The sequence below is a fragment of the Chiloscyllium plagiosum genome, chromosome 41, assembly GCF_004010195.1.
Source record: "Chiloscyllium plagiosum isolate BGI_BamShark_2017 chromosome 41, ASM401019v2, whole genome shotgun sequence".
Lineage (NCBI taxonomy): Eukaryota > Metazoa > Chordata > Chondrichthyes > Orectolobiformes > Hemiscylliidae > Chiloscyllium > Chiloscyllium plagiosum.
In genome coordinates, this window is record NC_057750.1 from 7,128,950 (window position 1) to 7,141,372 (window position 12,423).

Genomic DNA, 12,423 nt, shown 5'->3' on the forward strand with positions numbered 1-12,423 from the left:
GGACTGGATATCCATGGTGAAGATAAGGCGTTGGGGGCCGGGGAAGCGAAAATCATGGAGGAGGTGGAGGGCATGGGTGGTGTCCCGAATGTAGGTGGGGACTTCTTGGACTAAGGGGGACAGGACCGTGTCGAGGTATGCAGAGATGGGTTCAGTGGGGCAGGAGCAGGCTGAGACAATGGGTCGGCCGGGGCAGTCAGGTTTGTGGATTTTGGGCAGGAGGTAGAAATGGGCAGTGTGGGATTGTGGGACTATAAGGTTGGAGGCGGTGGATGGGAGATCCCCTGAGGTGATGAGGTTATGGATGGTCTGGGAGATGATCCCATCCAGACCCATTCCTCTATCCTATTACTATAGATTTCCCCCTGACTAATGCACCTAACCCACACATCCCTGGACACTATGGGACAATTTTCCCATGGCCCATCTACTCTAACCTGCACATCTTTGGACTGTTGGTACACCCAGAGGAAGCCCACACAGAGAATGTCCGTGTGGTGTTTGCACAGTCGCCAGAGGTTGGAATCGAACCAGAGTCCCTGGTGCTGTGATGCAGCCATGCCATCCTAGTAATGTCAACAGTGTGCATTCAATTCTCACACCAGCTGAGGTTACAAAAAAAAAGTCCCACTTTCTCAACATCTTGCCAGCAACATGCTGGTCCTAGAGTTAAGACACCTCTGGTCATCTCTCTAATGAGAATGGGGAGGGGGGGGGCCCCGAGTGAAGACAGAGACAGAGCTTCAACTACCTGACAGTGATTATATAGTTACAAAGTGAGACTGGATGTAGGACTAAGATTGAAAGATTGTTTGGGGGTGGGGGTGTTGGCAATGTTGAGGTTAAACACAGATAAGCCATGATCTTACAGACATGGAAGAGCAAGTGTACCATTGCTCCTGGTTTGTAGGTTGGCTGGACTGTGTTTCCTTTGGAGCAGGCAGTGTTGAAGTGACACAAACAGCCGGTCTTCCTTCAGTACAGAGACCAAGAACCAGGGACAATAGATTTCTTTTTTTAAAAGAGGGGATTAGAGGAAGAATTGTTGCACTCAGAGGGTGGGGAGGTGGATCTAGAACTCACTGCTTGTGAAGGGTGGTAGAGGAAGGAATTCAAGACATTAAGTATTTAGGGGAGCACTTGGAACACCAGGTGTTCAGAGGATACAGATGGTGGGCCAGGTGCTGGAAAACAGGATTGCAATAGATAATGTTTAATGACCAGCACCTTCATGACTGTGACCACTTGTAGATTGGTACCATTTCCTCTTGTCCAAAAGAGTCTTTCATCCTAGATGCAGACTACTTGACAAACCAGCCACCACAGACCAGACAAATCTGTTCCTCCCTCAAGGAGGGCACAGCTGGAGTGCCAAACAAGCCCACCCCTCACTCCAGCCTCAGGGTGGCTAATGCCCACTGGAGTAAAGCATTGCCCTGACTGACACCCCACCCATGAAAATCAGGGCAAACACTACAAGGGAGGCCCAATCTAGCTCCATAAGCTCTCTCCCCCCCAAAGGTTCATCCCCATTGGCTTCAGAGTGCAGGCTCTTAATCAAGCTTGCCCAGTCATGCCAACCATAATTGGTAACGGAAAAACAAAACAGCCAATGGAGGAAAGTAGCAGTTACCAGGGGAAGCTTGCTTCCAGGGATACTGGGGAAGTCATGATGCTCCATGTGATATCCCACATTGAAGGTCAACCAATTGAGGGGCCCGTAGTAGGAGTAGGTCTCATATCCCTTCAGGAACATGTAGTGCTCTGCAATGAAGTGTCCAGAGAACGGATGAAGGCCCATGCCCAACATGGAACCTGCCAACATGTAAAAGATGGGCTTCAGGCCCCAGATGTAGTAAATGAAGAGGTCGTAACCCAGTTGGACAACAGCATTGATCAGTTCCATTTGTGTGATGGGTTTGGGGTTGACGTACAACGGCCGCAGAACATAGAAGAGCGGCTGAAGGAAGAGCCAGAGGAGCTTGCGGGCGGGCGTGCAGAAGAACCGGCCTTCGAACTCGGTGGGCACGTCGACGTCCAGGCCGTCACCCCCCAGGTACCGGTGGTGGTCAATGTGGTACTTCTTGAAGGAGGCGGAGTAAGGCATCCCGATGGGCAGGTTGGCAAACATGGCAAACCAGCGGTTCCACTTGGCCGCCTTGTTCCCAAAGGCCACATTGTGTGAGATGTCGTGGATGGCGAGAGTCAGGGAGTGGTTGACACAGCCTCCCAGAACGTAGGCCCAAAACACCAGCCAGCCCCAGGACAAGTCCTTCACCAGGTAGCAAGAGACAAACTGGAAGAGAACCATCACACTTACAATCCATTTCAGATGAGGGTCTGGAGTCATAAGAGACTTCATCTCTGGATACTTAGCTGTTTTAAAACAAACAAAGAAAAAAAAATTAAGATGCATTAATGCTTAGAGAGTTTTTATTTCATTCATGGGACATGGGTGTCACTGATAAAAGGTCAGTATTTGTTGCTCAACACCCAATTACCCTTAAATAGGGTCTTGCTTGGCTATTTCCAGGGACAGTTAGGAGTCATCGCTATAGGTCCATAACACCATTAGATATAGGGGCAAGGTTCAGCCAGGCAGGTTTGCTCAGTCAGGGTTGATGCATTTCCTAACCCCATTCTCCTGCCCATAACTAATCAAGAACCCCTCTGATTCAAAGACACAATGACTTGGCCCTCTGTGGCAATGAGTTCCACAGATTCCCCACCCTCTGGCTGAAGAAATTCCTCCGCATCTCAGTCCGAAAGGGTTGTCCCTTCACTCTGCGGCCGTGCCCTCGGATCCTCGTCTCTCCTACTGACGGAGACATCATCACCACATCCACCAGGCCTCTCAGTATTCTATGTGTTTCAGGTTTCTTCTCCCCCAATCCCTCTAAACCCCATTCAGTACAGACCCAGAGTTCTCAAATGACAAGCTTTGGAATCATGTGGAGGCCAGACCAGGTAAGGATAGCAGTTTCCCTCCTTGGGGAAAAAAAAAGGACATTAGTGAATCAGATGAGTTTTCATAATTGATTAAAAGGTCATGGACTCCAATACCAAGTCAAGACTTTTGAATTCCAATTCCAGTAGGTGGGATTTTAAACCCAGAGCCTGGATTTAAGTGGAAGTGACGTAGACTGCTACATCTCCCCCAGTACATCCATTTCTATTCATCCCAATGGGGAGATGAATTATACTTAGAGGAGAGGGGATGGGAGGAGGTTAGCAGGAAGAGTGCTAGTAATGGACTGGTTGGGCTGAATGGCCAATTTCTGTGTGGTATAGACCCATCCAATCCTTAGAGCACTAGCTGTTACAACCATTCACAGTTAATGCACCTGTGGGACATGCCTTTGGTATCAGATATCTGCCTGATTAATGCCAAGTCTTAAGACTGCACCAGAACAGAACTAAGGCAGTGTCTTACAAAAGGAGAGAGCACTAAAGGATCAGAATCCCAACAGTGTGGAAGCAGACCATTCAGCCCATCAAATCCACACAGAACCACCTCCCTACTCTATCCCTGCAACCCTGAATTTCCCATGGCTAACCCACCTCGCTTGGGCACTAGGAAGCAATTGAGCACAGCCAATCCACCATAACCTGCACATCTTTGATCTGTGGGAGGAAACCAGAGCAAACCCACACAGACACAATTTGCAAACTCCACACAAACAGTCACATATGGGTGGAATCGAACCCTGGTGCTGGGAGGCAGCAGTGCTAACCACTGAGGGAAACTGGGGGTGGGGTGTGGTAAATGAGAGAGAGTGTGTAGTCCTGGAAAAGCACAGCAAGTCAGGCAACACCAGGAGGAGCAGGAGAGTCTATGTTTCAGGCAAAAGCTCTTCATCAGGGATGAGGCTGAGTGCCGAGGGGGTGGGGAGATAAACGGGATGGTGGTGGGGGGTGGAAAGGTACATGAGAGTGCGATAGGTAGATGAAGGTGAGGGCAATGGTGACAGGTCAGAGGAGAGGCTGGAGTGGATAGGAGAGAAGGAAGATGGACAGGTCACGAGGGTGCGTGTGTGGAAGTTGGTGAAATCCACATTGACGCCATGGGGTTACAGGGTCCATGGGTGGCAGATGATAAGGGAGTGACGAGGGGGGAGTTGAAGTGTTTGGCCACAGGGCAGTAGGGTTGGGTGGTGCAGATGTCTGGGAGATGTTCTCTGAAGCGCTCTGCGAGCAGCCAAGAGGCCAACATGGAAGGATGGCAAAGACTTGAGGGTTATGGAGGTCAACAGGAGGTTAGAGATGGTTCAATTCATGCACTAGCTGAAGTTACCGTTAACAAGAGTCTCCTTCACACCCTCCCAATCTGAGGTGTGGTGACCCTCAGGTTACAAAATCACCACCACCCGTATCTCTTTCTCCCCGATGACAGCGTAGCCATATTGACTACGGAGACTTCACCTTAGAGATGGGACAGCACAAGGTTCCCAATCCTTTGTTCTGTAGCCAAGGGCATCCATTCCACCTTACCCCTTTTCACTGATCAAATGGGAAAGCAGAGGCACTTACCTCAAAACATGAACTGTCTCCATAAGACAGAGCTATATTAAAAAAAAAGAGACCAGATAGGCTTGGTTTGTTTTCTCTAGAGTAGAGAAGACTGAGGCAGCGGGGGAGAGAGAGAGCCAGCCGGGGGGGGGGGGGGGGGGGGGAGACATGGAGGTCTATAAGATTGAGGGGTATGGACAGGGGAAGAGAGAGCAACTGTGATCCTTGGTTGAGGGGTCAATCACAGCCAGGGGAGTGAGTATATTTTTAGGGTGAGGGGCTAGAGATGCAGAGGGGAGTTGTAAGAGGGAAAGACCAACCCAGTGGCTGATGGGAATCTCAAAATGCACTGGCTGGAAAAAGGTGAAGGTGGCAGAAACATTGGAACAGGATTGTTGTATGGGCACCTCAAATACCATAACATTCGAGGATACAGGACAAGTGTGGCAAACTGGGATTTGTGGGCTTTGAGGTAGTTATGTCAATGCAGACTCAAAGGGGCCTTTTCCGTGCTGTACGAATCTAAGAGGTAGAGGTGCCAGTGTTGGACTGTGGTGGACAAGATCAAAAAGTCACAACACCAAGTTATAGTCCAAGAGGTTTATTTGAAATCACAAGCTTTTGGAGCACTGCCCCTTCGTCACTTGAAGAAAGCTTGTGGTTTCAAATAAAAACTCTTGGACTATAACCTGGTGTTGTGTGACTTGAAGCTTTGTAGGAGTCTAAGACATTGCCAGACCTGCTGTATTTGGGTCATAAGACAGGAGCGGAAATTAGGCCATTCAGCCAGAGTCTTCTCCACTATTCAATAAGTTTCACAACCCCATTCACCCCATAACCCTCAATACTCAAGAACCTATCTATCTCAGTCTTAAATATACTCAATGACCTGGCCTCCACAGCCCTCGTGGCAGTGAATTCCACACAATCCCCACTCTGACTGAAGAAGTTTCTCCTTACCTCCATTCTAAAAAGGTCTTCCCTTCACTAAGGCTGTGCCCTCGGGGCCTAGTCTCTCCTACCCATGTGAACATCTTCCCAACATCCACTCTGTCCAGGCCGTTCAGTATTTCTCCAGCAATCTCTGGATGTGTTTCAGATTTCCAGCATCTTGTTTCGTTTAAAAATAGAAAAAACCAAAATGATGTTTTAATCGACATCATTTACGGCGACATCAAATCTCTCTCTCTCTCTTTCTCTCAGAATGCAGACTAAGCATCAGCTCAAAGCTTGCAGGGCAGGTTTGGCAGCTTGGATTCCAGGGAAGAGGCAGTGACCATAACAAGCCATTTACTTACAAATCATGACTCACTCACAACCAACCAGTCCCCAACTATTTAACAATTGTGCAAATGAGACCAGGACAAAACCCAGGCTGCAGTTTAACCCTTTCTGCACTAATATTCCACCCCCCCCCCACCAATCACTGATTTTCTCAGTGAGAAAAACAGGAAGTTTTTCAGACTGGAGGTCTGTTTGTGTGAGGAATCCAGGTGAGTTCCAAACTTTTCCCTGGGTGCTCTCTCTCTGGGAAACAGGACTAGAAACAATGAATTGGAAATGGGGCTGTTCCCAGGAGGGGGTGAGGGAAATACCCCACCACCAGGGGGCAGTAATTTGCTGCCACTTCCTCAGCCTTTTGGTCTTGCCTCAATGATGGCTGGTCATCATAATGGGACAACCAGAGGTACTCATTTCCTCAAGCCTCAGCCCTTCCATGACTTTGGGAACCGCTGCAGCCTTGGAGTCAAAATAAAAACAAATCAGCAAATTCCAACACCTTCTGCCATTGATAGATGAACCCAACCTCTCTGGAATTTTGTATCCATTCACCCGCGTCCCACGAGTATCACTGGCTGGGTCAGTATTTATCACTTGTCCCTAACTGCCCCCTTGAGAAGGTAGGACTGAGCTACCTTCTGGAACCGCTGCAGTCCACTTGCTGTAGGTTGACCCACAATGCCCTGAGGGAGGGAATTCCAGGATTTTGACCCAGTGACACTGGAGGAACACCAATATGTCAGGATGGAAAGTCATGATTTGTAGGAGCCAGTGTTGGACTGGGGTGTTAAAGTTAAAAAAGACCACACACAACCAGGTTATAGTCCAACATGTTTAATTGGAAGCGCTGCTCCAAAAGCTAGTGTTTCCAATTAAACCTGTTGGACTATAACCTGGTGTTGCATGATTTTTAAATATTGGACTGGGGTGTACAAAGTTAACTTAGTATTAGTTGCATGGTAGGGTGCCTCAGTGGTTAACCCTGCTGCCTTACAGTACAGGGACCCGGGTTTGATTCTGACCTTGGGCGACTGTCCAAGTTTGCAGAGTCAGATGTGCAGCAGAAACAGACCCTTCAGTCCAAATTGTCCATGCCAACCAGATATCCTGATCTAACCTAGTCCCATTGCCAGGACTTGACCGATACACCTCTAAACCCTTCCTATTCATATATCCATTCAGTGTCTGCATTGGTTTCCTCTCACTCTCCAGGTTAGAAGGGTGGATTGGCCATGCTAAATTACCCATATAGTGTCCTGAGGAAGGACTTATGCCCAAAACATTGACTCTCCTGCTCCTCAGATGCTGCCTGACCTGCTGTTCTTTTCCAGCACTAGCTGTCCAGGGATGTGTAGGTTAAAAGGTGGGTTATCCGTGGGGAAACGTGATGTTACAGTGACAGGGGTTGTTGGGTTTGGGTGGAGTGCTCGAAGGGTCAGTGTGGACTATGAGCCAAATGACCTGTTTTCTCACACAAGCACAGTAAGGATTTGGTCATGAAGCAACTTAATGCTTTTGATGCATTAATGGTTGCAGCCAAAGGCAAATTGATCGTTGTGAATGGACAACTCTCAGCAGAATATCTAGCCATTTTTTTCCCTCCTTTTCATCTCAGAGACACACACAGACACAGTCTGCTCCATCCCGACTCCCAGAGTTGCCTCCCACTCCCCGCCCCCCCCCCCCCCAAAACACACACACAGACAGTCTCAAGGCAGTCTGTTCCCTCACTGCCCCTTGACAGCCCCACAGTTTGTGGTTCTGTTCGCCGAGCTGGAAATTTTTGTTGCAAACGTTTCGTCCCCTGTCTAGGTGACATCCTCAGTGCTTGGGAGCCAACCGGAAGCGGCAGGGACAGGCCACTATAATTGCCGGAGGAAACACCACAGAAGCGCTTCACAGGAGGCTCCCAAGCACTGAGGATGTCACCTAGACAGGGGACGAAACGTTTGCAACAAAAATTTCCAGCTCGGCGAACAGAACCACAACAACGAGCACCCGAGCTACAAATCTTCTCCCAAACTTTGAGCCCCACAGTCCCTACCTGCAATCCTTCCATACAGACTAAAGTGCACCATTTTTTTCCTATCCACACCTTCCATTATTAACATAAGCACCATGGTATGGTGACTTAAAGATTTTTCATTGTACTTTTGTCAAAATTTCAGTGACAACATGACTATTCTGGCTCTGCTTATCAAAGTACGACGTAGACATGCTGGTGTTGGACTGGGGTGGACAAAGTTAAAAATCACAACACCAGGTTATAGTCCAACAGGTTTATTTAGAAGCACTAGCTTTCGGAGCGCTGCTCCTTCATCAGGTGGTGAGGTGCTGTGCTCCGAAAGCTAGTGCTTCCAAATAAACCTGTTGGACTATAACCTGGTGTTGAGAGATTTTTAACCTTATCAAAACCAGATATGGAAGTCACACTGGGCAACTCCCAGATTTTGGTTAAACATCAGCGAGTTTTTTTTTTGCTATTGTGTGTCACGCACAAAGCTCCATACAATCCTGTTAATGCATTCTGACTGCTGAATAAACCACCGGCCAAGGAAGAGGTGTGCAAACAAGCTGACTAAAATCTGTAAAAACAAAAATGAGTAAAAAACAAATCTGGGAAAAAAAAAACTACTCAGCAGGACGGACGGGCAGACGAGGAGAGAAAGGTTTTTGGAATTTGTGACTGTCAGAAATCCAGCATTGAGTATAGGAGTTTGAAAGTCTTGTTGCAATCATTGGTGAGACCACCTTTAGAGTCCTAGTTGCCCTGCTATAGAAGAAGAAATTAAACTAAAAAAAATCACAAGATTTACTAGGATGCTACCTGGACTAGAAAGTTTGAGTTATAACGGAGACACTGGGATATTTCTCCCACACCCCACCCAGCAGGATGTAGGAGACCAAGGGCTGACCTTATAGACATCTATAAAACCAACACCTTCAATGCATTATCTGAGCTGAGATGACACCTACTGTTAAAGGCATCTTGAGAATGTAACTCTGAAGCTAATGACCACAATTTGTTTACATTTACTTTGGTGACGGAAAGTGATAGGTATGTACTGCAGGGCAAGAGATTTAGCGGGGGGGGGGGGCAAGTACAACATGATTAGGCAAGATTTAGGATGCACAGGATGGGCACAATTGAAGTGTGGAGTTGTTCAAGGAACAGCTACTGCGTGTCCTTGATAAGTATGTACCTGTCAGGCAGGGAGGAAGTGTTTGTGCAAAGGAACAGTGGTTCACTAACAAAGTTAAATCTCTTGTCAAGAGGAAGAAGGAGGCTTACATAAAAGATGAGAGATGTGAAGGTTCACTTAGGGTGTTGGAGAATTACAAGTTAGCCAGGAAGGAACTAAAGATAGAGCTAAGAGCAGCCAGGAGGAGGACAGGAGAAGTCTTTGGTAGGTAGGATCAAGGAAAACCCTAAAGCTTTCTATGTCAGGAATAAAAGCACATCTAGAATAAGATTAGGGCCAGTCAATCAAGGACAGTAATGGGAGGTGGTGCATGGAGTCAGAGGAGATACAAGGGGTACTAAATGTGTGTCAGTATTCACACAGGAAAAATAATGTTGTCAGAGGAGAACACAGACATGGGCTACTAGACTAGATGGGATTGAGGTTCATAAGGTGTTATCTATTTTTACACTTTCCGGAATTGCTAAGTCCTGTGGGCCAGATGGGATTTATCCTCAGATTCTCTGGGAAGCTAGGGAGGAGATTGCAGAGCCTATGGCTTGGATCTTTATGTCATTGTCTACAGGAGGAGTGCCAGAAGACTGGAAGATAGGAGGATGTGTCCCTTTGTTCAAGGAGGAGAACGGAGACAAGCCTGGAAATTATAGACCAGTTAGCCATACTTTGGTTGTGGGTGAAGTGTTGGAAAAGATTATAAAAGAGATAGGATTTATAAACCATCTAGAAAAGGAATACTTTGAGGAGGGATAGTCAGCACGGTTTTGTGAAGGGTAGGTCATACCTCACAAACCTTATTGAGTTTTTTGAGAAGAAGATGACCAAACAGGTAGAGGAGGGTAAACCGGTTGATGTGATGTATATGGATTTCATTAAAGCGTCTGATAAGGTTCCCCCATGTTAGGCTATTGCATAAAATACGGAAGCATGGGATGGAGGGTGATTTAGTGGTTTGGATCAGAAATTGGCTAGCTGTAAGATGACAGAGGGTGGTGGTTGATGGGAAATGTTCATCCGGGCTTCAGATTGGTTTCACAGCTTGACGCAACATCAAGGGTGAAAGGCCTGTACTGCACTGTAATGTTCTATGATTACTCTAAAAGATAAAGACTTGAGCTAAATTGGTTTAATATTACATCCCATGACACTGCGATCCTGTGTCTTATGATTCTGCTCCACAACCACCTGAAGAAATCAGCACTTAGAAAAGCTAGCACTTCCAAATAAACCTGTTGGACCATAACCTGGAGTCAAAGTTTTTGAACTTTGTTCACTCCAGTGCAACACCAGCACCTCCAAAATTATAAAATCACTGAGGCATAGATAAGTTAGATAGCCAATGGTTTTTCCCCAGCTTAAGAGACAAACTAGGAGGACGTTGGTATCTCTTTCCCTCTCACCTTTAAATCAAGATCCAGAGGGTGGTGAGTGTCACGTAATGGTGGAGGAGGGTTACAATTTAAGAAACGTCTAGATAGTTATGGGGGAACGTGGACCCAATGCAGGCAACTGGGAGTAGTTTTAGATATAGTGAAAACTGGATAGCATGGACAGGTTAGGCCAAAGGGCCTGTTTCCATGCTATAAACCCCTGACTATTTGTTACCCATCCATTATTGCCCTGGAACTGAGTGGCTAATGGGGCCATTTCAGAGGGCAGTCAAGAGTCAACCCTGCATTGTCGTGGGTCTGGAGTCACATGTAGGCCCAGACCAGGCAAGGACAGAGGTCTTTCCCTTGTAAACAGAAAACAAAAAAAAAATGAACATTTGTCAATAGCTTCACAGTCACTGAGTCAGTAGTTTTATATTCCAGATTTACAAAGCAAGTTTAAAAATTCCACTCAGTGGTTGGTAGGATTTGAACCTATGACCCCTATAGCATTATCCTGGGCCTATGGATTCACTAGCCCATTGACAGTATCATTGCACCACTGTTTACACTGGTCCTAGGCTGGGAGTAGAGCAATGGGCACAGGATTCTCAACAGAGACCATGATGAAGGGCCCTTCCTTATTAGCAGAGGAATTTAGTAACCAGGGGGTAATTGATTTAAAGGTCAAGGTTAAAAACAAAAAACAGAGAGGAGAGTTAAGATTTGTTTTACTCAGAGGGTAGTGGGAGTCTGGAACTCCCCGCCTGAAGAGGGTAGTTGTTAAAGGAAGGACATTATTAAGCTGCTGAGGGTTCAGAAAAAGATCTATCAGGAAGTTGCTGGGACTGGAGGGTTTAAGTTACAAGTGAGGCTGGGACTCTGCCCTCAGACCATAGGAGGGGTGACCTTATAAAGCTCCAAAATTATGAGGGAATAGATAAGGTAGATAGCCAATAGCTTTCCTCCTACCCCCCCCCCCCCCCATTTCAGGGAGAGGGAAGGGGGTGCAGTGGACAAGAAGGTGGTGGGCAAGGAGTCTAGAACAAGAGGACATATATTTAAGGAGAAGCTACATCATAGAATCCCTACAGCGTAGAAACAGGCCCTTTGGCCCAACAAGTCCACACCAACCCTCTGAAGAGTAACCCACCCAGACCCGATCCCCCTGCCCTACATTTACCCCCGATTAATGCACCTAACCTACACTTCCCTGGACATTGCAGGGCAATTTAGCACAGCCAATCCACCCTAACCTGCACATCTTTGGATTGTGGGAGGAAACCGGAGCACCCGGAGGAAACCCACACAGACACAGGGAGAACGCGCAAACTCCACACAGTCAGACAATCGCCGGAGGCTGGAATCGAGCCCAGGTCCCTGGTGCAGGTAGGGAGCAGTGCTAACCACAGCCATATCAGTCACTGGAGCATTGGGAGTTGAGGGATGATTTACACAGGTTTATAAAATCTCAACACATTTTAAAAAAAAGGTGAGGGGAGAGAGATTTTAAAAAGACACAGGTACTTAAGTTACACAGAGTGGGCTCATACATGGAATGAACTTTGAGAAAGTGGTGCATGAGTACAATTGGATGTAAAATGAATAGGAAATGTTGAGGGATATAGGCCAAGTGCAGGCAGATGGGACTAGTTTTTGGCATGGACCAGTTGGACCGAAGCGTCTGTTTCTGTGCCGTATGAGTCGACAAGACAAACTCTAGCAGTAAAGTAGCACTTAAATAGTCACTTACAAGGTCCATAGCCTTGGAGGCAATGGCTAGGAGCTGGAGAATTGGGATTGGTGTAGTCAGATCTTTGCTAACTAGACAATGGGCCAAATGGCCTCCTGCACTGTAAACACCTATTACCTTTGAACTAAGTTGGGGATCAGACATCAGGGGACCATTGTGTTCACATTTGTTTGAAAAAAAAAAGTGTTATTTAAATACAAGAAAAATCTCCAAGGGCTTTACAAACATTAAATTGGCATTGAGAGGCTTCAGAATACAATCAGTCATTATGGTATAGGGGACCATTAGAACCACCATAGGCACAGGCACA

At 47.0% G+C, this 12,423-nt stretch overlaps 1 protein-coding gene across 1 annotated transcript in view; it reads right to left on the bottom strand.

The window, feature by feature from the left end:
- The window catches only part of LOC122542802 (sphingolipid delta(4)-desaturase/C4-monooxygenase DES2-like), a 19,609-nt gene that overhangs the window by 2,937 nt on the left and 4,249 nt on the right, over positions 1–12,423 (bottom strand). The window contains exon 2 of the mRNA XM_043680854.1: positions 1,634–2,376. Coding sequence (XP_043536789.1) covers positions 1,634–2,376 — 743 coding nt within the window. The remainder of the gene's footprint in view (positions 1–1,633; positions 2,377–12,423) is intronic.